Below are 25,740 nucleotides of genomic sequence, written 5' to 3' on the forward strand. Positions count from 1 at the left end.
AGATCTGGACATCTTTTACTGCTTAAATAATGCCAGCAATCTTTACTAGAAGAAATACTTGGAGGAAAACTTCAAAGATAAAATTTTTAAATTCATCAGTCCGTATATGGTTAGTGATAATATGAAACTCAGGATTTGCAATCTGTTATTAAATAATGCTATGGATAAAAGTCACAATGCGTAAATAAGAAACCAGTATTCTGCATGACTACTGTAGTCTTTACATATATATACTAAAATTAAAATTACTGAAATACTGAAATCAAATCACAAGTATAGTATCAAGATGTCCAGTGTTCTTTTTTACACAAATACTTTTTAACATTTTTCTACTAGATCCTGAGTTTCTTGAATACTTCTATTGCTGTATATTATTCACTTCCAACACAAGCACAGCCAGAAATGCATATTCTTGCTTTATGCACTATATTGTCTGATAGACTGTGCTTACTGATTCTCATTTGTTTTGTACAGGCTCCATCATCACCTTCTTCACCCATAGTTAATGAACCAAAATACAAGAAGCGCTGGCTAGACACCTTATCAGTTCCTCTGTCGATGGCTCACATCTCGAGGTACAAAGCTGGAACAGATAAATTAAGGTTTGTAATCTAAAAAGGGAAGCACTGGGTTAGTTAGCTGGACCTAATATTTTGCTCTGGAGCATTGGCTGTGCAAGAATTCTTTGCGTTATGAAAATCTTTAGTTTTTATCATAAAAGATATATGTATATGCCGGTCATCTTCCCTTGAGGTTAATGGCATGCTTGGTGATTACCAATGACAAAGTAAAAAGTATAGTAAACATAGCTCCATAAAATATGTTTCCATAATCCATTTTATCTTGGGAGTTCGGTTACCATCAGCAGATAGTTCAGAGGTTAAGCTTGGCTTTACTTGAATTAGTTTTTAAGGTATTACATTTCACTCCATAGCTCTATAAGAGAATACTCCTATATTCCATATTCCCAAGTTTTGATATTGTCAGTTAACACCTTTTTTAAAAAAATAATGAGATATCTCACAATTCTTGTGACTATGCTACATACCATTGTCATATAGAAACTCATATTGACTGTAACAGAGTTTTATAAAGTACAGGGTACAAAAAGTAGTATTTTCAATCATAAAATCTTGCATCTCAGAGACCTAAGCAATGGTTTATAAAGCATCTGTGGAATAGGATAGAAGAGCTGATTTTGCTGGACTAACAAAAAGATGTGAAAGCAAAAGTGTATACTGTCACCTGAATCAGGTGGCAGCTCCTCTCCCAGACTTTGCGTTAAAGCATCACAAATCAAATAATAGTAATCTGTCCAGGAGAGTTTTAGGTTCTTCCCCAGTCTTTGTGTTAGCTCTTAATTCTATTCTTTGCTAAGTCTCTCATCACTTCCTCCACCGCTTTCTTTCTCCCTCCTTCAGCTGTGAAGTTCACATGGTCATTCTTCCAAATCTATAACAGGCCTCTATACATTCCAAAATAAATATATCACAACAAGGCTTAGAAGTTCTCCTGTGGGTTAAATGAACAAATCTCTGCATGCATATTTAGGCATCAACTCTAATGATCAATGTTATTGCACTTAAAGGATAAGTGGAAAGAAATCAAAACATTTAAACGACTGAGTTCAGTTACTACCCTGCTAGTTAGAAGCAGTTTCACTCCTATTCTGTGCACTCTGTCCATTAATTGGAGCAATCCGAATGGATTCCAATTCAGAAAATGTCAGCAATATATGCATTTTGAGATTGCCTTGAAATAAAACACCTTCTAAGTATTTTTCATGTAAGGAATTAGAATTCTAGTGCTTTCAGCCTCAGCCTCAGATAGATACAGTCTCTTGTGATGCATCTGACTCCAATATATACTTTCTGTACACAGCATTCCACTATTACTGTTCTTTTGCCTTTTCTTTTAAACAATACAGGAAGTTGGAATCATTCCTTAGAGCCTATCACTATCACATGATACTTCTACTGATATGCACCCTGCTGCTTTTTATTTTTGGTAATCCTGCAGGAATATCCATGTGAGCATTAAAGGAATACCACCTTGGGAGTAATTGCTGATGAGGCCAGTCCCATGTTCTTACCAATGTTGTATTCTTATATGAGGGGTACCAGACTGCTCTTACCTATTCTCTCCTCCTCTGAAATACATGCTTATATTCTTACTATTATCCCACATATTACTTTCTTTTACATTTCTCCATGTTTGTGTAAGCATAAATTCCAGCATTTGTCTTCAGTACTTACTTTATATAATCAAATGTCTGCCTTGCATGAAATGAAACCTATAAACAACTATAAGTATAAATGGTAACATCAGTCTGGATAAAATCCCTTCTTTCAACCATATCTGCATATCTTGACTCCCTTTCACATTTCAGCCATCAATCTAAATTCATTTGAATGAGTCTGTGCCAATTTCCTTGAATGTATCATGGGTCTAGCTGACCAATTTGCTTTTTTTGCCATTCTCTGAATATTTATTTAGAGTCTGTCTGCATACATTAGGTAAACAGCATGCCTATTTTTTCAGTATTAAATGAGTTTATGAATCTATATGTCATCCTTGCTACTTTCTGAATCCCTCCTGTTCTCTGTCATGGCTTTGTTTTGCTGTAATGCTTCTTTATATATTTCTTTTTATATACTACTTTATATATTATCCTTGGGATAATATATAGGATTATCTCAGTTGATCTTAAGAAGGTGCACTGGCACTGGAACAGCCACTCTTGTTTTTAAGTCCATATCATTGAGAACTATTGGAACTGTTTTCTGTAGTATCACATACGCAGCTGTGTGCTTTCTCTTCTACTGGGTGACCTGTGTGAAGGGCCTTTTTCCCTGCTCTTTACATCAATTAAACTTAGAAAGAGTGATCTGCATCATTCTCTGTATCAGAATGGTCTATGTACTGCTTGCTTTAGGAATTTACTTGCAACTGTGCAAAATGTTATGGTTTGGGAAAGGTTATTAAAGCCTGTATGAGTATCTTGCTGTCTGTCCACTCAGCCATGTAACACACACTGCATTCTTCAGTCCTTCTTTCCCAAATGGAAAACCGTCTTTTTCACCTCTGAGATTCTTGCAGATAGCCACAGCAGACTTAGCATTCTTTTGTTATTAAAATCAATTGCTTAATTGCTGTGGCTTGTTTTAATACGTGGTTTTGTACAGTGTAAGCCCAACTATTCTTGTTGTTCTGATGTGGAAAGCTGCTGCCAGCCAGTTTGGATGACCTCATTCACTTTTCTTTCCTTGGCCATCATAATTTTCAGCTTTCCTTTTCCAGTGTTGTAAATAATCTCCAGCCTTCAGACAACCTTATGAACAAAAAAGAGATTGCTTGTCATAAGGTCAAACAGAGTCTGATATGTTACTGAAGGGTATCTTTTTGTTGCCTTTAAAAAATATTGAGTATGTCAGCGTATAGCATGTAAGCATCTTGCTGAATGTCTTTGACCCTTTTTTGGATTAGAAACATTTTATAAGCTAGAGTTGTCTGTTAGACTATAATATAACTTTAGTGTGATATTAGATCAGTTCTAATCTAAGCTAATCAGATTAGGTTATATCATTTCCTTTGTGGTTAAACTACACATTTTAAATAGCTTGGTACTTCCTCTGAGCTTTCCAGTAACTTTGGCACGAAAATGCATACTTTTAGCTCTTATGTCATCAGATGGCCAGGAAAACCTGTATGTTTGATTGTTATTCTATTCTTCACTATAAGGAAAAGGACTTACCTTTGACTTTTCATTTCACTTGATTTTTCATTTGATTTTTCTCATGAAGTCTTAAGTCTTTTTACTTAGTGCCAAAGAGTACCTTTTTTCACGTCTATTAGATTTTGTTAGCACCATAGGTATTAACGGAAACCAGAGAGAATAGGAAGGACTTTTTTCCTTTTTTATACTCAAAGAGGAATGATCAGAAATACTGCAAAGGGCAAGTCCATGAAGTGTGTTTGCCCCATTACGAAACAAAAACAGAAGAAAAACAGTCCCAGGATACCTAAAGAAGAGGTAAGAAATGTAGTAGATCTCTTCTCTTCTCGGTGCAGGATTTTTCCAGCTATGTCTTCAGAGAGTGTGAGTATGGGCAAGAAATAGTAACTACCCAAGTCACCCCTAATTAGTATATTTCGGATTGTTGATATGATTGAAGTTTATCTGAATGCATGTAGATTGGTGTACTCCTTTTGGTAACTTACTAAATCAATAACTTTTTTATTTGCTTGTTTTTATAATAAGGCACCACTGCTTTTATCATCCTGAAGTTCTCATCAACCCATAAGTGTCTTAAATGTCCTGTTTTCTGTGTAAATTTTACAGTAATATATACTGTGAAAATTCTGTTCTTGCGAATACTGTTAATTGCTACTTGTTGATGGAAACATTAGGGATAGAGTTGGTCACTAATTGTAATAGAAGTTTGGCAGTGAAATACTGAGATCAATGTCTTTCTTACCCAAAGTATGCAGAGTCTTAAGAAGTGAATTATTGTGTATCTATAACCTCTCAAACATTATGAGTTTAGAGTCTGAAAAAAAAAAAACCAAACTCATTTGGAAGCAGATGGAAGCTAAATTCAAGAAATGTGTGGACTGGAAGTAACGTAGGCACAGTGGCTATGAGTCTGTGTAGCTATGATCCCAATTACAAAAACAGCTTAATTAGGTTTTGGTGTTATTTTCTATTTCTTGATATTCTGGTCATTATAATTATTGCAGTGTATTGCGTTTTTTGTTTTGTTTTGTTTTTATAATTGGCTCACTGGGTTTTTAAGATAGATAATTTTTCTTAAGTCTTCTATTTCCCATTTTAACACTTCAGTGGGTTAACAAAATGCCTTTAATTAGGTAAATAAATAGGACAGTAAGAAATTAAGCAAACCATTTTGAGATAAGGAAGGTGAAGGAATTGAGCAAAGAGTGAGTATGTAAATGAAAAATACCACAGCCAAACTGGAATCTAATTCAAGAAAAGGGGGCAGTAGGGCAGGAAACTATGGCAGACAGTAACATCTGGTAAACGGAAAAGATGAGAGTAATTTGTAGTGAAAAAGAAACTATTGATTTGGAGAGATACTATTAATAGAGTGCCTTAAGAACTAACTTGGCTGCTGTTGATGCAGAACAGAACTACACTAATCAAGCTCACTGGTGACACAGAATCAGCATCATCGATACAGAAAAGGAGCACTATATTCTTATAAAAAGATGGAACTAATGGAAATGGGATGCAACCTAACAGTACAAAGTGCAGGGAGATGACATCAGGGATTGTAGATGTTGTAACAGGGCAGTTTGATCCTTCAGGAAGATTAAAGTTTGTCACAGTTCTGTTCAAGCAGCAAGATATTTTGGAAATCAATTGTCAGGAATCAAGTAAATGCAGGCTACAGAATAAAGTCTGCTCAGCAGAATAGAAGCAAAGAGATATCCAAGAAGTGGCTAGGCATTCTGCAGATCTCTCCACAGTGAGAGACAGACATACCCTTGACTAAAATGAGCTGCTAACTCAGGGAAAAATCAAGATATAGGCAGGAAAGAAAAGCTAGACAGGAACTGTGCCACACAGAATTAGAGATCAGCGCTGAGTACTGATTCTCAGCATTTTAGTACCTGTTCCTTATGCAGCAAGTGAAGTAGAATGTCTAAGCCAGAAGTTAGACATCCTTTAGGATGCCAGATATTTGTAGTCTAAAAATGTATCAAAAAATCAATGACATGAAAATTAAGGAAATTGCTGTTTCTTTGCAGTGTAGAGCAGTGTATTTACATGCTCTTTACAGCTCATATACATGCCTTTAATTTGTTCGGCAGCATAGCAAGAGAAGTAAACTGGCTTATTTTTTGAATCTTCACCCTCACAACGGTTAGCTGAATTCTAGCTTTAAAATCTATACTGCAATTAAGTGTGCCACAAGCAAAAATGAAGCATCCTCATTCTTTTCAGAATCCATGTATTCAGGAAGAACTTCCCCTCATCCCCAATGGTTACACGTTGCACATCTCTTCATTTGTGTTTCTTCTACTAAATAGCATCCCTTAGAGTACAGAATCCTAGATCACAGAAAGGCAAATTGTTAGGAAGCAGAAGAAAAGGCAAAAGAAATCTTCCTATCCCCACCCCCCAAAATAAAGAGATTAATACTGTCAGAAGATTGTTCATATTAATATTACCACTGAGCTCAAAGAATTATTACTTCTTTTTCTTTCTGGAGGTGGTGAGACTTATTTTGCCTTTTCTTCTGCTTGCTGACAACATACTAAATTCTAATCTACTAGGATTATTTCAGCAAGACTCTGCCCCCAGATGTCTTCAATAAATGCCTCTGGATAAATAGCCTTGGGTTTCAGTGGCAGACCTGCTTGCTTTCCACTAACTTGGGCATCAAAGTAGGAAAGAAATAAGTCAAGTGAGCTGAGTATGTTGAAGTGAGTAGTCGTAGTGCTCATTACTGAGCTTTATTGCTTTTGTTTTTCAAAATACCTATTTGTTCAAGAAATGACTGTTTTCAGAGGTGTGTTATGGAAAAAGTCTGATTTGCACTATGTTAGCTTATTAATAATAATAATAATAATAAAAATATAAGAGCAAGCTATATTGGTCTTCCTTCTGAAACCAGACGGTTTGCAGACTTCAAAGAAACATTGCTAAGTGTGTCATGCACATGAACATCTGTTCTTCCCTCCCAAACACATCTGAATTTCATATGCCGTATAAACTATATATTTAAATCATGTGGAGAGCTGAAAATCTTGAAGAAGTAATCATTTGCGTATAATTTAAACAAAATGTACCTGATATTCTCTGTATTCATGACACTGATGAATACAATTCAGTTGTTGTGGGCTGTAGACTGTCCTCTTACCGAAAGGCTTACAGGGCCTGAGAGGAAATTGAACCTGAACATGAACGAGCATTACAATGGCAAGGCAGTCCAATAATTGTTATCTATATGTAGATTTTGTTAGCCATCTTATGTGTCAGGAAATAACTAGAGACACCTATATGTTATATATAAGAGATTGAAGCTATTGACCTGTCAAGTCATCTGTAAAGGCATCATTAAGATAAATCTAGTCTTCCTACAAGGAATGCAGTAGGATGGCTTATTATTTAAAATTTTCACATCTCCCACACACTCCCATTGTGCTGAAAGACCAATTAGAAAATAACATGCCTCTGTATCATCCAAGTGACTAAAAGAAAATATAAATACTTGCATTAAGACTTCTTAAAAATACAGCTGAAGGGTTCCTTTTTTTTTTACCTTTGCTTGTATTTACTTTGCCAGTTCATTCAATAAGATGAATGAAATCAATCTTGTCTGCTTTTTTCTTTGTCATTTTCAATTCATATTTAGTAATATTTTCTTGTATTTTTTTAAGTTGAGTTAATGTGATTATGCTCTGCATGTCGATAATGTAAGGCAAACCAACATTCCAACTGTTCTGTGGAACTATTCACATGCTTAAAATCTTTATGGGATTGGGACTTAATAAGTGAGATTGATCTCATCTGACTGTAACATCTAATAGTTGCTCATCTGCAAATGTGCTTAATCCCTGGACTCATGTTGGAGTCAATGGAGAGAAATAAATATCTCCAGAGAGTGATTCACCTCACCTATCTTGTGCATTTACTTATGATAAAACAAAGTTGTTCCTGAGTTTAGCATGCCTTGCTTATCGAATCATAGAATAATTTAGGTTGGAGGGGCCCTGGCGGTCATCTAGTCCAACTCCCTGCTCACTGCAGGTCTAATGGGATCATGTTGCTCAGACATCTTGTGCTGTCAAGTCTTGGACACTTCCCAGGATGAAGAGTCCACAGGCGCACTGTGGCAGTTTTTGATCCTGGCACCTGTGTCAGTATTTGATTGCCCCCATGGCAAAAAAAAAAAAAAAAAAAAAAAAAAAAAAAAAAAAAAATCTAATATCTGATTGTAATTTGCCACATTCTAACTTCTGTTTGTTGCCTCTCATCCATATACTTAGGCGATAGAATTTAACATGGCTAAATTGGGTGAAATGCATCTCACTTGAATTATGCCTTACCATAATTACACTGAAATTATAAAACACTTGCTCACAAGTACACATACACCCTGTTCTCCAGCCTACCACAGTGACCAGCCCTACTAGACATGCTGCACTCAAGAGACGACAGTAGTACAGTGATATTGCATATAGCTTTCAGTAATTCAAGCTGCTCCTGTTTTCCAGCAAAACTCCTCCACCTCTTTCTTTGATCTGTTACTTCCATACAAATAAAGCATGCTGAGTGTGACAGACTGTAATTCCACAGACTTTTCTCCCTGCAGCAAAGCCAATTAAATTATCTCATACCTGCATTCCACTCTCTTGTTTCTCCTTCAGCTGCTTGTTTTACCCTATTCTGTCCTCTTCATAGTGCCAGTGTAACTATTTGTATGACTTCATGAAGAACAGAGTAAGAAAGAGACCGGATCAATACTAAAACCGTCCCACCTCCCCCCTCTCCTTTTTCTCTGCATGTATTATTACAAACCTGATGGATACAGCTGGGAGTTGCTTCTGCTGGCAAATTAGTAAGAAAATTTCTCTAGAAGCATCATTTCTATGTCACTTCAGTTATCTTACTCTACTACTCCAAGTTTAATACAAAATAAAGCAAAGTGACAGCATGGGAAGCAAAATGTTCAGCTAAAACAAACACAAAATGCAATCCAGGTTTATGCTTAATAGCTTCATTTATTTTTAGCTCCACAGTTTCTGCTAATAACCCAATTGTATGAGCAACTTGATCATTATTTGAAAATATGAGGGTATATAAAAGCTACAGTACTAAAGCCCTTCATTTCTTAAATTTCAAAGAGATAAAGATTCAGAGAGTACTTTCTTAGGAATTTTCATTCATATCCACCCATAATCCATAAAACTTAAGCCTAAATAGAAGTAGAAATTCTAGCAAGAGAGCCATAGAGTAATGTAGATAAGCCACTAGAAAATGCTGTAAGAAACACAAGAAACTTTGAAGGCAGTCATCAAAATATGTAGAAACAGGGCGGAAGACTGAGTTAGGACCTGGGAAGATATAAAGCTGATCAAGTGTATCTGTCTGTAACAACATGTTAGTAAACTTTGGATAAAAGAGCTGCTGTCAGACAACCATCTAGGCTTTTATTAAGGAAATACCGTATAACTTTGAGATAAATCTAAAGGACAGACTGTTTCACATACCACATTCAGATACTGAAAATCTTAAAGTATCTTTTGCTGAAATCCTTAGCTTCTAAAAAAGTAGAAATTTAGCTTTTTGCATTTCAGTTGGCACTGAGAAGGTGTTTTCTCTTATAAAAGTCTTTTTGCTTAACACCTCTCTAATAGCTAGTGGCTCTATATGGCAAAATTCACAGTGGCCATTTTAAGTTTTATTAGTATTAGTTATTATTAATTACCAAGAAGTGTCAAAGTCAGGAATTGAATTTAAGTCTGTCGATGCCTATCTGTTATTCTGACTGCCACTCTCACTAAAACAGTGTTATTTTATTAAACAAAGAAATGTAAGGGTAGTGTGGCCCAAATCCCTAAAGTTTAGGAAAAGCAAACATTCTAAAATTCTTATTCACACTCATGCAATGTCCAGTTAAAGACAGTATGGCCAGATTCAGTAGCTGTCCAACTACATAAATGTAGAGTGAGAGAAAGCTGTAGAAACTAACAACATAATATGAAATATTAAAAGAAGACTCTTTTCATCAGAAATTTTTCTGCATCTGAAGTGTTTGTACTTTTCCCCATAGAAGTCACATATCAGCAAAAATGATCTCTTACATTTAATGTGTGAAACACATGCCTAACAATTAATGTTTGTTATCCTTCTTCCACACCTGAGGAAGAGATGAGATATTTTAAATGTTGGAGAAGGATGGCTGCCTCCAGATTGTCACTTCACAGCCACAATGATGCTGTCTTTGAACAGGCTACATTGGAGAAAATCATGCAACTCCAGTCTTTCAAGATGAAAAAAAGGCCTTCAATTTTCTCAGTCTGGGAGTTTAAGTGATACTTTCCTCAGTAAGACTATTTATACATGATACATTCGGTGATTGCTGCTTTGTAGTGAAGAATACTTCCAATCATGGCAAAGTGGGAAAAATTCCATAAAGTTGATGCATCTATTAAAGTGGAGACTTCTGTATTTGGAAGGACTTTATCTTTTACTTGATTCAGAGATGAGTTTCATGAGCTTTGGTAGTCACTTAAAATAGTTATGTAAAATTCTTGATAATGTCATCCCATCTGTATTTGAAATGATACTGAGAGTAAAGCACCAGCACACAATCTTTCTCGGAGAAGTAACTGCTTACATTTCTGTTTCCTGTTTTTTTCTTTTTGGGGGGTGTCTGAACTGAAGTCCATTCATTTCTGGTTCTATTTGCAATAATCGGTACAGTAACAGGAAAAGTAGAAGAGATGGGAATTTCCTCTAGCTCTGTCTTTCAATGATCTTGAAGCCACAGAGGGAAAAAATAGCCAAAAAAGATGTATCTAATCGTATTTTGTGGTGATGAGATGACTACATAGCATCTTGAGATCTCTCAAACCTGTTTTTCCGTATTAAATACAAAACTTAGCTAAAAGGAGTAGGCGCATACTTGTGCCTCTTCCCCCCGCCCATGCTTTGAAGAAATGGAGAAAGGCATGATCTTTAAGCCTCCAGGATTTATTTTCTCCTGAATTTCAATGCTGTCTTTGTGCTTGCGTTATTTATTGATTACTTCACATAAAAAGAAAAGAAAAATTCAGCATTCAGTAGTTTTCTACTTAGCTTTTATTTTTAGCTTCCATATTTGCTTTTACTTTTTTCTGTATATATGTTATATTTTTCAGACTACAGAGTAAAACAGAACAATATGTTACGTGAATTGTAGAGGGAAACTACTGTAATTAAAGGCAAGAAATAATCATAATAAAGTTCAGTATGTTGAGAACAAAACCACTGTTTTACCAGCACAGACTTACTGGTTGGCATCTGTAAACTTTGCTTATTCTTTTTCTGTTTTGTTTCAGTCACTTGCTTCAAAGGGGCCTGCTTTCTGGCAAAACCAGCTTTCTGCTAAAGTCAGCATAGTGGTGGTGGTGGTGGTGGTGGTGGTGGTGCACTGCAGGTCTCCGTCCCCCATACCAGACAGTGTGACTACCTATGGCACATCAGAGGCCTTAAACCAGACAGAGCTCCTGAGGGAGGAGGCAGTTGTCCTGGTCACAGGCTACAGGGACACATTGGCTAGAGACCAGGAATGAGGTCAGTGGAGGAGGTGGTTGAGCTATCAGTTGAAGAGGAGATGAAGGAGATGAGCAGCTGCATAGCATCATGGAGGATGAACAGGAGATTGACAGGTTCCTCACAGAGACTCTGGGGGCTCAGGACTGCGCCTGTCCACCCAGATTGCTTCGTATGATGAAACAACTCTCTCTGTAGATGAGGGGAGAGCAGTGGGTGTTATATTAACTTTTGCAAGACTTTCTGCAGTCTCCTGTAGCATCCCTGTAGCCAAATTGAGGACAATGGACTAGATGAGTGGACTACAAGATGTATGAAATTCTGGCTAGACTCAAAGGGCAGTGGATAATGGTTCAAAGTTTATCCGGTGGCTGTTTACAAGTATTATTCCTCAGCTGTCTGTAGTAGGGCCAGTAATGTTTAACATCTTCATTGGTAATCTGCTCAGTTGGACAGAGCACATCCTCATCAAGTCCATGAATGGCAACAAATTGGGAGCAGTAGACATTCTTGAAGATAAGACTGCCATCAAGAGAGACCTCAAAAAGGTAAAGAATGAGCCAACAGGAATCTCATCAAGTTCAGCAAAGACACATGCTAAGTCCTGCACCTGGGTCAGAATAAGCCCATGCAACAATACTGGCTAGGGAACAGCTCTGCAGAAGGGCTTGGGGATCCTAATGGACAGCACATTGAGCAGCGGTCAGCTGTAAGCACTTTCAGTGATGAAGGCTAAGACAGATGGGGCTGCATTGGTAATAAAATGGTATGCAGGTTGAAGGAAGTGATTATTCTTCTCTGCTTTGCATTTGTGAGGCCACATCTCAAATACATGCATCTATAATACTGTGTCCAGTTTTGGTCCTCTCGTTGAAAAGAGAATTGTAATGTAAACCAGTCAGCCAGAAGGTTGGACTAGAGGACCTTCAGGATCCCTCACACCATGTTCTTTGATTCTGTGCAAATATCCTGTGACTGAAGCGTTCAGAACTCTGTCAACTGGCTTTTATAACTGATTACCATATTTTAATAAGGAAAAGGATGTGACAACTGGAGTTTGTAGTGTCATCCGAAGTATTGCCAGCATCATGCTTTCAAACAGTAAAAGATTAGTTCATTTTTATAATAAAATTTGTTTTGTTTTTATGTTGATTGTCTAGTGCATTAGTTGTTAGCTTAAGAGTTTATTTCTGTGATCTTTCATCAGCCGTTTGTATAACTTTGTGCCACTTGAATAGGGCATTCACATTGCATTCATTCATGCATCTGCTCTGGATGAGTTAGAATCCTAGGCCTTCTATGGATTCAGTGGAGAGCATTTACTATTTCCTGCTTCAGTTAAATGTATTTTAATTTTGATATTTAAATTTGATGTCTAAAGTAGGCATTGTGAATGGGTTAACTTCATGGCAGCAGATTCAGTTTTTTTCCATGCTCCACTGTCTACATACATGGTAATGGAACTTTCCTATCTCAGAGGGGTGTGTATATATACATATATATATATGGATACTGTCTTGTGAATATTGTATTTGATGGGAACTTTATAATACCATTTTTAGCAAGTATATAGATTTGAGTCTTCATGTGCACCATCAAACTGCCTATGAATGACAAATGTTAGGTTAATAATTTTTTCAGTAAGTCATGAGTAAACATGCCTTGTAACCTCCATGTGTCACTTTGAATGCTTATTTTGACATATATCATAAACTAAGCATTACTGGACTTGGCCTTAGATCAGAGAATCACAGGGAAACCCTGCAACCACATAGAGCATTTTTCTTGAGTCAGTATCTTATTTTCTTCTGGGTTAGTTCTGAAAAGAAACCAATATAGCATATAAATAATCTGTACTACAAATATAGCAGATAGCAGCAATATTTTCCAAATGATATACAAAAGAAACATATGCACAATCTTTCAACTATTTATAATTGTCTTTTATAGTAGTATTTGAGCTTTCTGAAGTTCTGTTGCTGAAAACATTGCATGACACATATTTTAAAGATATCTAAACCAGTGCACTTCCATGCCACTACTTAATTTTCTGTTGTTCCTACCAAAAAATCTAACAGTTCAAAATGCATAATGATATCCCATTTCAGCATCCAGATGTGTGGGATTTCAGCAGTACATGGATGGTGCCTAATTTACTGCAAGCAATGAGGAAAGCACTGGCATTTGCAGAATAAAGTTGTTATATAAAAGATGCATAGAAAGTGAATAAATGCAATTAGCATACGTAGACGCTATTATGAAAAGGGGCCTTACACTGAAAAATGCTTTAAAGGAAATTTTAAGTACATTTTTCAGATTTTCTATGTCATAAAGGGGCTTAAAGGAAGCATTGCTTAGAATTTTATATAGAAAATTATAGGAATCCAAGAAATTAAAACTAGGGAAGTCAATTCTTTGCAACTTATACATCCTTAGTAAATGAAACCAAAATGCAAGAAATGCAGAAAAAAAGTCATTTTGGTTTCAGGATTTGTTATAGTTGTTCAAAAAAAATTAATGCATATGTCCTCAGTATGCTACACTAAGTTCAGTAATTGTAAACATATATTTATACCCTAGTAAATAAATGATCAGGGCATATAGATACTGGTACAGAGAAAGTATTTATTGTATGTATTGCTCCTGATACTGTCCATTATTATCTTTCTTTCTGTTACCTTTCCTTTACTTTGTAAAGTCAAAACCCAAAACTTGTCAAAGATTGTAAAGATCACTTGAACACTGAAAAATATTGGGCAGTTTCAGAAAACTGACATATCTTCCTTTATGGATATGTTTCTTCTTATTGCAGATCTAATGCATTTGAAGTGCTGGCACTCGATGGAGTTAGTACTGGGATACTTCAGTTATATACAGCCCAGGAGAGTGCTGACTGTCTGAGAGCAATATCAACTAACATCAGTGGTTTGACACTTCAAAATGTATGTTACTTTCTGCATATTTTTTGTCTATGCTGTCTTAAAATTATTTCTAATTTTCCAAGGACAGAAAATAATTCACATTTAAGATAGGCGATATAAAACAAATGTGTGTGTATTGGGAGGAAAAGGAGAAAGGAAAGAGAAGAGACAGGGCTTTTGGTAAATCAAAGCTGTCCTGAAGTTTTCAAGACTTGCAGTACTATTGTAAAACAGAGAGAAATAGAAGTTCAGGTTGCCTTTATTATTTTAAAGATTCTTTCAAGGCAAAATACTGACCCTTTCTAATCATATAATGGAGCTTTGGATAGGGCCAATTATATCACTTGTACTTTCTCGAAATTAGTGTGCTTAAAACATGGCTTCAGAAATTAGCATTTGTTGATTTTGAAGTAGGCATGTGGAAATTTTGTAACTAGTGAAATGTAACTTACAGGGGCTCATTGGGAGGCAGTATTTTTACGTCTGTAATTTGTCTAGGAATTGGTTTATTTAAAGTCATGTGTTCCATCTTTTTGCCTACAGGTATAGAGGTGCTTATGCCAGTGTAAATTATTCCTGTAAATTCAAAAGTAGCATTTGTTATTGAAAACAGAGGTACTAAATAAACTCCAGAGAAACAGAAAATCGTTATTTGGACAACAGGTTATTATTCCAAGAAAGAACAACTGGAAACTATTGAAAATTCTGGAATGGAACATAAAGTCAAATAGGCAACTTGATAATGTACACTATTGAAAATATATACCAGTCTTTATGAACTGGTAGAAATCAATGATGAAAAAAATACAAGCACAGTTTGCTCTGAGAGAATTACCTGGGCAGATTTTTAATCTTGTTCTTTAGATGTGTTAAGACTGAAGCATCTTCTATAAACCAGGATCTGGTAGGATAAATATCTTTAATTTGTGCTCCAGGTTAATCGATGCTTAGTTATTCAGATTATATTGGGTAGGATTTGTATCAGGTTTGAGCAATCTTTGATCAAACTACATAATAATTTGACTTTTTTGCTCTTCAAAAGTTACTTGATCATGGTAGATATTTGATCATGGTAGTTCTATTAAATTAATTCTTTTTTTTAATCTGAAATTATTTAAGGAGGTCTTTGACAAAATCAGTAAATTTGCTTATGATATATCCTTTATAAATATTCCCTTCTAGGCACTATTTAGTAAATTACCTAATTTAGAGATTATTGTTTCTATTTGATAATTCTAGGGAAATAATATACATTATTCAAGAATGTTCATAATTGCCTGCTGTGTGAATAGTGGAAAGAAGTTCACTTTAATATTTTTAGAGCAATTCCACTTCCTAGTTCCTAATCACAATTCTTTTGCTTTCTAAAAAAATCCCACGAGTTAAAGTCACTCCAAGTATGTAGCTGAATATGACAGTAAAAGTGGCTGTACAAGCAAAGTATTTATTAATATATTTTATTACTGGTAGGGTTCTGGTCTGTTTCTTTGAAATGCAATGTATGTGGTAGCAGGTGTCTTGACATAGTATCCTCACTGTGTTATGACCTGTCTACAAGAATATTTTGTTATCTGCTGAGTATTTTTACTAATCTTCATTTTTCAGTTATCTATCACAATATAGAATTCTGTAAACAAAATACTGCATCTTGTGTCTTCCTCTTTAGTAGGGGTTTGATCAAGCTTTGTTAACAGCAGTGATAAATTCACGTGTTCTAAGCCAGGCAGAGAGTAATCTCTACACAGATCATATTAGAAGTGGGTAAAATCTTTACTTGGATTTAGTGCTTAACAGGCTGTGACAGAGGTGCAGCCTTTGGAACAACTGAATAGGGTCTGGCCACAGTAGTATTTTAACTAATTACTAATCATCAGAACAACAGATGTAAAAGTCAGCGAGAAACCATTTTATTGCAAAACCTTTTGCAAAAAGATCAGAATGTGAGGCTGGAATGCAATTTCAGTGAAAGTTTGCAGTAAAGGAAGGCTCCCTGACTGGGAGGGCCAAGGGACTATTTCAAATCCACAGTGCCTAGGGCAAGGCCTTTACAGTAGACTTCTTGAAAATCTATTCAGAATGCTTTTTATTACATTATTATCATCTCACAAATGGTCAGTATTTTCCTATGATCATCTTATTGAAGTCGAAGTTAGGCTATGTATCTGTAATTCTTCAGACTATTTTTCCTGTATTTGCCCTTCTTTAGTCCTGTAAAATTTCAGCCATTCTCCAGGAGTCTCTGAAGATAATCAGGATTCAGAGATTAGGGTTAGGGTTAGGGTTTGGAGTTCAGATAATTTCCTAACTTCTCAAGGGTTAATTTCATGAGTACATGCCAACACTGAGTTCATTGGCTTCTCCAAATATTTAACCTATTCATTTCCTGTTCTGTCCTATGCTGTCATGCCTGTAGATAAATGAATTCTGTTAGATATGTGATCACAATGGGCCTTGTTACTAAGACTATTGGCATCAAGAATTTCAGCCTTTTCACCTGACCATTATTAAGTTTTTCTGCCATATTTTCCATTGCTCACTTTTACTTCTATATATTTTCAGATTTTCTATGTCTATGATGTTTATGCTTCTTGATTTTAGCAACTCTTCCTGCACCTTAGTCATTCTTGCTTTACCTGTGCCTATCTGTGCCTCTTCTGTATACATTCTTTGTTGTACATGTTTGCATACCATTCGAATCATCTATTTTTGACTTTTAGTTCTTAAAGAGATCCTGATGGAGGTGAATTGATCTCTTACAATGCACGCTGTCTTTCCTGCATCGTAATGCTTTGCCACTTTGCCCTTTCAGCAGTTGGCAGCTCTCTGCCAGATCCCCTGCTGATGCCAGAAGACAGTCCTAATGTAGGCAATACAAAAATAATTCTGCCACAATCTGACACTTCTGCTAATGTCAGACTACTCTTTTGAAGTATTGAAACATCTAACTTCTATGCAAAGGCAAGCTCTCAGGGGATCAAGTGAAAGGGAGGAGTTGTCTTTCAGTAGTGAAGATGTGAGGAGTTGTCACTGCCTGAGGATGCTACCACCGAATGTTAGCATAGCTAGAAAGTGTTACTCTGTAGATGAGAAATAATGATTCTGGTATTAGCCTGGAGACAGTTAGTTCTTATAAGACAGAAAAGCACAGCGAATATGGCAACATGGAGAAAGATGTAAGCGTGTCTTTTCAGCCTGCCTTCCTGATATTTCCCTTGTATGCTGAGTTAGGAAAACCTGCCAGTAACTGTCATCTTTACAAGCGATACAGATTTTTTTCTAAAGATCCATGCCCCCCACTATTTACCATTCTGTCCATACCCTTGTTTTTTGCATACTTTTCTACCAAAGGGAAACTTCCCTATCCTCTTCCTTTATGATTCGATCCTTAGTCTCCTCAGTGTGTTCCAAGATCTTCACATTTACCTTTTGGAGGAGGAAGAAAACAGAGATGAGTAAGCACCTCCCATCTATTTCTTCTTACAACCCTATTCTCACAAAAGGAGGTACAGTTAAAGACACTGAGGGAAGAAAAGGAACAGAAGCTGGCAGTGAAGCTGCCATAATGAATCAAAAAGCGTAGGCAGCAACTTGATCTGCATGTGCTTCTCGCTGCTACTGTTTGGTTTGTTTAGTTAGAGGGTTCTTTGCGGGGAAGTGACAGCGCTGTGCAGGAGATGTTTTTAGGAGACAATTCTTTGGAGTAATTTAGAATCCCCCCTCTGTTGTGCACCATGCAGATAGCTATCTATTAAACGTTTTTAGCTTTTGTCATGGGCTTTAATTATTTTCTTTCATACATAACACCAAACATTAATATAGACATGATAGGTAGAAACACCTGAAGTTGATGTTGCCGGTTCATTTGCATCATAGAAACTTATTTCTTATATTTATAGATCTCTCAAGGTTTTCTCTTTTTTGCAGTGTGTTCTCAAGGTGTTGTGTTTTTCAAATTTAATAACGAATTTAATAAATGAACAGTTCATAAGCAGATAAGGAATAAAAAGATGCAGTTGTTCCACTTTAACCATTATTTATGATCTTTTTAAATCATTCCAGCAGCTCATTGGAGGATGATAGAAACTTAAAATTTGGTTTCAAAACAAGGATATTAATCTTAAATCATATATATGATTTTGACAGTGGATTTAATTTCCATGTGTTGTAGGACTTAAACATTTTCTCTTATGCTTACATGTACATGTATATCTACAACAGTGGAGTGAAATTTCAGTTTGATTAGAGAGAGGCTTATGAAATATGAGCTTTGAACATTCATATAAAAAAGAAAGAGGAGTAGGTCTTTCTTTCTTTACAAACCAGTATGTGAGGTGCATGTAGATCAAAACAAAATCCATTATGTGTCCATAACCTGTAGGAAGCAGTATACAAATCTTATTGCTCAGTGATTATACAAACCATTCTATTGCTGTCTAGGGATAGTAGCACAAGAGAATGTATCTTTTCTGCCACTTCTTTTTGTTTTTCAATGCAGGAATTCCTATTTGGAAGTACATCAGATCAAACCACTGAGACTGTAGTCAGTAAGGGTAGGAATCATGTCAGCTAAATTTAGCCAATCAAATAGGATCCTCTTGCTGTGCGAAAAGAGAAGGAGACAACTGTCAAGATCCTCATATGTCTCTGCTGATTAGAAAGAGAATATTGATATATTAAATGTATAACTTTTTTTTTTTTTTTTGAATTGCCAAAGCTAAGTGAGGTAAATCCCAGCCTGGGAGCTGAGTCATGGCAGCCCCATTCTCTTCCTGCCCCCTGCAGATTCCTATGCATTCATTTAAACACAGTATAATAATTATGATTGTTTAACAGTTCTAGTTGTCTGACTCAGCCACCGCACTCTTTGCAGATCCAGATTTTTGGTTTTAGCTTCCCTGCTCTTCCAAACACCTATTACTGTACTACAGTGTTTAAAACACATACATTCCCAACAAGGTGTAGCAAATTCCATTTGTATTCCTGCCACAATGCACCAACTGTGGAGGGATGTAGGGAACACATGGTGCTGTGCAGTATGGAGAGTGCATACTTCCCTCTCCTCAGTCCAGTGACATAGGGGCACAATGTGATGTAGAAGGAGATCTTTCCCCTTGCCCCGCTTACATCAGGGCTGCAACCATCCCTGCTTTGAATAAAGAATGAGTTAAGCCTATGTGGTGAATAGCTGTGGAATCCAAAGCATCCTTCCATATTGCCCTTAATAACTGGAAGCGATGCTGTTTGTGAGGATGCTCTTCACATTACTCTTCTCTCATTCTCCAGAGAATCTGCATGGCCAGTCTCACACACATTTGCACAGGCGCATCTGAACATAGTAAGGTAGAAAGTCGGATAACAGAATTTCTTCCTTTTATAAAGAGAACTTAAAATAGTTTGATTTAACTGGAAAGCAAGGTGAAAGGAGACAGGATCACTGCTTATTCTGTTTATTTGCACTGTATTATATTATAGTGATCTCATAATTTAGTGTGTCTGTGGTCACCTGCAGGGAAATAGTATTTTCTGTGTGCATGGCTTGGTTTCTGAGTAGTTACTTCTTGTGTATATTTTTCTCTAAAGCACTGGAGAATTGCTGGAGCTGAAGATAGGCAGGGGGTGATGGTATTCCTGGTGATGTTAAAGTATTTAAGATACCTTTTTGTTATGTCTTCTCAAATGCCCAAGATTAAGCCTGCTACCAATCCCCCAGATCAGACTGGTGAGGACTGCTTCCTTCTGTAACACCGGGCTTTTCACTAATTTGTAGCACGCAGGTTACAGATAAGGTTTCTTGGGTTCCCACCAGTTTGTTACTGTCAAGGCCCTGAGAGTGGCCAACAACCTCTGCCACCCCCCGCCCCATCCCAGGGATTTGGCTGCATGTGCTCAAGGCCAGTGCTGACATGCAGCCGGGGATGAGGCTGCTGTGAGAAGAGCTGTGGGAGAGAGCTGGGAGAAGCCTTGCTGGAGGCTCCCCTTTTGCTTGGAAGCTGCATGTTGGGAATGCTCATCCTTGGTCTTTGCCTGAGCTATGGTGCAGATGTCTGTGGCCTGCCTCTGTTGTGGTGGCCCCACTCCTCCTCTGGGGTAGCATGACCCCTCCAAGGGGCTGGCGGACCCTCCCTGCGCACCATCAGATGCCTTGCCAGGGTGATAGCCAGGCCTGGCAGCTGCCTCAGGCAGCCGGCAGGTCAGCTTTGGCCACCTCATCACGCAAGGCCTCAGTTGGCACACCTGCACAGTTCAAATACACAATTCAGTTCAAGTGGGTTGCAAAGCTGAGTGGGGGGAACGATCCCTTATGGCCTATGACTGACAAGTTCTTATAGCCCTGGGGCCTTTGTGTCATCCTCCATGTGTACATTCAAGGCCCTTGCTATCATCCTGTATTCCTCTGTGTTGCGTTTTATTCTAGGGTCATTTTGTTTAGGGTGGTTCCATACAGAATAAGCACTTGTTATTGCTATCAATTAGTTACAAATATCTGCATATGTATATATATAACATTATACCCCACAACTGCACTTTTCTCAAAAAAAATGAGTCTCATGCTTTTTAGATAATTGTTATAGCTAAACAAGCTGTAACACAGCTCCAGACATACCAAGACAGATCCAGACCAAGCCCAACAAGAGCTGAGGCTGGTGTTGTTGGAATAATGCAAGGCCTGTTGGCCTCTTACTGTCATGCTCTGCCTTTGAGGTTTATCCACAGATTTCGTCTTGCAAATCTCTTGCTCTTGCTAGGATACTGGTAATAGCCTTGGATTTCTTCTGCTCTTTTCCAGTGACTGTATCTTTTCCTGTGTGCAATTGTAGCTTTTGGTCTGTTATCACAAGCTTTTCATTTTTTTATAAAATGAGGGGAAATGCTTTGTGATGATAAGATTGTTTGGAAGGACTCATCAGCTCTTGTGACTGTTTGCAGGTTCTATCCCTAGATATAGGGGAGTCTTTTCTTGTAGTCATTCAATCTTTTCATGTCTAAATCCCATATCTTTAGTTCACTGTTACTAATATTTCGCATTAAGAAGTGTTTCACTTTAAAGAAGGGTTTGTCAAGGTTTGTTCAGCAGTCACCTATGCCAATTATGACTGTCAAAGAAAAGCCAAAATCAGCACACCTCTTCATTGACTAAACTGTGAGCAAAAAGGAAGATATGTTACTTTATATTGAACAAAAGGAAATCCTAAACAATTCCCTTAATCTGTTTTATATGCTGCGTCCTTCATTTCACAAAGTACTTGAGCACATGCCTAATTTACAGATCTGCTTAAACAATCTGTAGTACAGTATAATATTTTCACAGTGGCAAAGTAAATTCGTACAGCCAGTTCTTTATGAAGGATTTCCTGAAAACTGTGATGAAAGGTTTCCTGTCTTTTGAGTCCTTTGTTTTCTAGGCTTAGGATAATTATAATCTAGTATTTCTGCACTGAAAATATAAAAATTTCTTATAATTTTGAAGTACTAATACCAGTGTGCATTAACTATGTCAGTGCTAATTGCCTCACAGTAACTTTTAGCATCAGAATATTAATAACTGAGTATTTTTCAATCTCTGTTCTATAGATGAAAATGACAAATAAATGCTGTTCTCCCTCAGACCAGGTAAGACTTTAATTGTATTAATGAAATGTATTCATCATGCCAGAACAAAAATTATTAATTTTTCTAATTCTTCTCATTGCTTTAAGTTGCAAAATTTGTAGAGCCTACATACAGACATTTAGTCAGTTTGCAAATTCTAAAACCACATTTGCAAAATCTGTTTTAAATTTTGAGATGTCATAGTTTACACAGCAGATTCTCACTAATCAACAGTAACTAGTAGAATCCCCAATTGCACTTGTTTATTAAAAAATAAAAATAAAGGAAGATTAAAAAAGAAGGCTATATCACTGGATTAGATGGAGCCATGATATAAGTGAAAGAGGGAGACAGTGTAACTTACAAATATGTCTTGGAAAACACACTTTATGCTTGCATGCCTATAGCTTCAGCGAGTCTGACAAATTGATGTGACTTTATATCTACATCACATTATTATGCATAGATAGCTCAGGAATATATTGCAAATAGTATCCTTTGGATGTGTCATGCTGTGCAGAATACATGTTTGCAGTGACCATTTGTCTAGGGCTTTTGGAGCTTAGGGAGCCTGATGCAATATTGCTGCACCTCTAGCTAGTCAAAAAGACCCAATGAATTTACTACACTGGAAAGCCTTCTTACTTATTGTGGGATTGCAAAGTTTTTTTTTTTCTTTTTTTTTCCCCATTTACTTTGTAAATTTTCTTTTTCTTTTTCCAGGCTAATTCTATATTTCTGGGAAATAAATTGAATTTTATATCATAAAACTAATGAGCTTCACACTTATTTGCTATCCTTGCATCAATCTGGTGCTGAACTCAGGAAAAAAGAGCCCAATCCTTGTCTGTTTCCAAGAATGCTGTGTTTGCAGATTAAAAAAGTGAAAATTAGCCAGGTTGTCTTTTGCTACTTACTGCTTTACTATAGAAATTTATTGTAGAAATTTACTACAGAATTAAAAGACTGAGTCTAGAAGTATATTGTATGGACATCAAATAAATGTTTAAAATATTTGTTATTAATTAGACAGCTTGTATATTCTTTCATGTGTCACCATTTTGTCATCTTATCTAAAAAACGTAGTTGGACATTTGTAGACTGTTCTAGAAGTCATTAAAAATATCTAACCATTTACATTTTCTTACCCAGGAAACTGCTTTATTTTGTTATACTTGTGCCTGCATTTTGGAAAAAAAAAAGTACACCTGAAGAACTACTATAAACTTTAATTCTGTGCGTAGTAGATACCCAAAAATTATCCCTAAAACAAAATGAATACCTATGTAAGAAGGGAGCATTTAATTATTCCTTCTCATTATTAATCAAACTGATATGGAAAACAGGTGATTATAAATGGTAGGAGGAAAGATATTGAATTTGGATATATGTTGTTGGATGAACTCCCTACTACAAATATTTTAGTAACTATTTTCGTAACATCTGAATCCCATTTTAAATTTAATGATACATTTAATTATCTGTAAGTTAAAGAAATGAAGAATAATGATAAATGAGAATTGCTGCCTGTAACCTGCTTACCTACCTGCAGTATGGTATAACTACTAATGTAATTAATAATATGTTCCAAAATTTATTTAATGTTCTTGGGTCTGTCACTTTTTTGGAGCTGCAGGAGTACTGAAATCAAAGAAATGCCAAATCTGCTATACTGTAGCATTCCCATGAAAAGCTCAAAAGGGAATTCCAACTTCTATTTTATTAAAGACAGAAGTACTAATTGACATTAAAATGTCTGCTTTTAAGAAGCTCTTTCTTAAACTAAGTACAGGAACATTAGAAGCAGTCTTTGTTGATACAGACAGCTTGTAGAGTTGGATTTAAAGACTTTGGTTCAAGCTGCTGAGAGTTAGAAGGCGAATGAAGATGATACAAGAATGAGCTTTTTGGTATTAATGGATAACTGCAAATGATTGACTCTATTCTTTTAAACTTTATTCATCTCAATTTTTGTGCATGTAATATGATACTTCAAAAAAAGGAAGAAGTATTCTTCCTGAATTTGTAAATAAATATTGAGGACAGTCATACGACCCAACATTAGATGCCTAATTTGATTTCCCAGGTTAACAGGCTAGTGTCTATAAACTATCCATTTAGTCAGGGCAGAAAGATATTCTTTTCCAGAGCGTCATTCAAATGTGGAAATTAATATCAATCAGTATTTTAAATAATCCTTTATACGGATTATATATATAGCCTCTCCTTCTGCTTTGACTGTACTGGGGTCCTAAGAAGACCCCAGTAGGCTCTTAATTTACTATCTAAGGTAGGTGTCTAATGTTAAGCAGTACAAATCCATTACCCTTTTTACCTTCAGAATATGAAAGGAAGGAAAGATGCAATTAGAACGTAAATTTCTGGAATGGAGAATTTAAGGCAAGACTGATGTCACTTACATAATGTGTGTACAAACCTGAACTGCTCTTGTTAATATAATTGATTTAAAAGACAGAGAAAAGAGAAGTCTGAGAGACTGGAGGTGGTTTGAAGAGCTTCCTTAAGTAAATTTTGTGATAGTTGCAGATTTATCCTTCCTGTTGAGTATGGACATTCCTGAAGAATTAGATAGAGCCTTTGAGTTTCATTATCGTGTCAGTTGCCATGAGTTTTCTTCATTGCCTTCAGAATCCAAACCAATCTTTCGAAAAGGGGTGAGATCAGATCAGGACAGGTTCCATTCAGATTCTGTTTTTCATAGGTCTGTAACAAACTAGGATTTGGCATCAACAAATGCAAAATTAGTTCACTAAACCTGGGTTTCTCGCTTTTCTTTCATATTGTCCTTGACTGGTTTAACTGGAAATATTATTCTGGAAATCCAGAACAAGATGAATTCCAAGGGCATATAGCTAAGAAAACTGTAGAGGGAAGGGATGCAACTAATGGTTCTCAGATCTAAAACAGCTGTATTTCTGGGTCTCTTTGCCCAAAGAAGACATTAAACAAAGAGTTTGCATTTTGTCCTGCATATAAGATCCAAAGTTAGGAAGAGGTTCCTAGAGGTAGTGGTAGCAACAGTTGTAATTATTATGACTATATTTATAATGTTAAATTAAACAGTTCCAGGTCAACAAGCTAATTGGCACAGTCTCGCTACGTTCATACTATTAATGTCTCTTCTCCCTCCAAAGGAGGCATTTAAACTGGGAGGCATTTAAACTATTGGAATTTCATTTTTGCCAGTGCTTAAATCCCAAACTGTTCTTGGGAATTTTTTGAAGAGTACTAGTTGTCCCAGACCATGTCATGCTAGTTAGTCTCTGTCAAGGACTAATTATAAAAATTTGACAGGTGTATATAAATAAGTACCACTGCTGAAGCCCTGACACTATACGTAACCTGTGTAGACCTCAGAGGATTGGAAGCATGAGGCACCTAAGCACTGGGTACTTTTAGAGCAGATTGGTGCTCTGCAAGAAGACCGGGAGATTGAGCTAGGTTGTACAATATTTTATTGAGTGTGGAGAGCTGCCATTTTCCAAACACTATAACTTTTGATTCTGCTTGATATAATTTGTTGCAGTGCTCTAGAGACTTGGAAGCACTTAATTCTCTTATCTGTAAGCAGTTAGATTTGTGACTCAATTTTCAAAAAGATATGCACCACTGGATTGCTGCATATTTTTTTATGAAACAGTAAATTAGGTGATTCCCTCTGTACAGAAAAAAAAACTTGCAGAGTTGTTGGCTTTCTAAGACTATATGAGCATTTCCCATCCCCCACTGAAGCAATACCTTTTCTTCTCAGTATTAAGAAAGTGTTCATCGGATCTTGATAAACACTATGTATAATTTTACTTTATATGCTATAAAACAGATTTTCAGTGTTTCCTGCAATGTCTCTTTCCTTGTTTGTTTTGATTTTTTGCAGCTGGAGGAAAAGGTGAACTCTCTCCCTGTAATTGTTTGCATATGTAT

At 36.4% G+C, this 25,740-nt stretch overlaps 1 protein-coding gene across 1 annotated transcript in view; it reads left to right on the top strand.

Annotated features, from left to right (window-relative positions):
* Positions 1 to 25,740, top strand: part of LOC135326297 (gamma-2-syntrophin-like) — a 128,497-nt gene that overhangs the window by 75,586 nt on the left and 27,171 nt on the right. Inside the window, exons 6-8 of the mRNA XM_064504177.1 lie at positions 475 to 602; positions 14,100 to 14,229; positions 21,781 to 21,819. Of these exons, the coding sequence (XP_064360247.1) occupies positions 475 to 602; positions 14,100 to 14,229; positions 21,781 to 21,819 (297 nt within the window). The remainder of the gene's footprint in view (positions 1 to 474; positions 603 to 14,099; positions 14,230 to 21,780; positions 21,820 to 25,740) is intronic.

The sequence above is a fragment of the Dromaius novaehollandiae genome, unplaced genomic scaffold (assembly GCF_036370855.1).
Source record: "Dromaius novaehollandiae isolate bDroNov1 unplaced genomic scaffold, bDroNov1.hap1 HAP1_SCAFFOLD_27, whole genome shotgun sequence".
Taxonomy (NCBI): Eukaryota; Metazoa; Chordata; class Aves; order Casuariiformes; family Dromaiidae; genus Dromaius; species Dromaius novaehollandiae.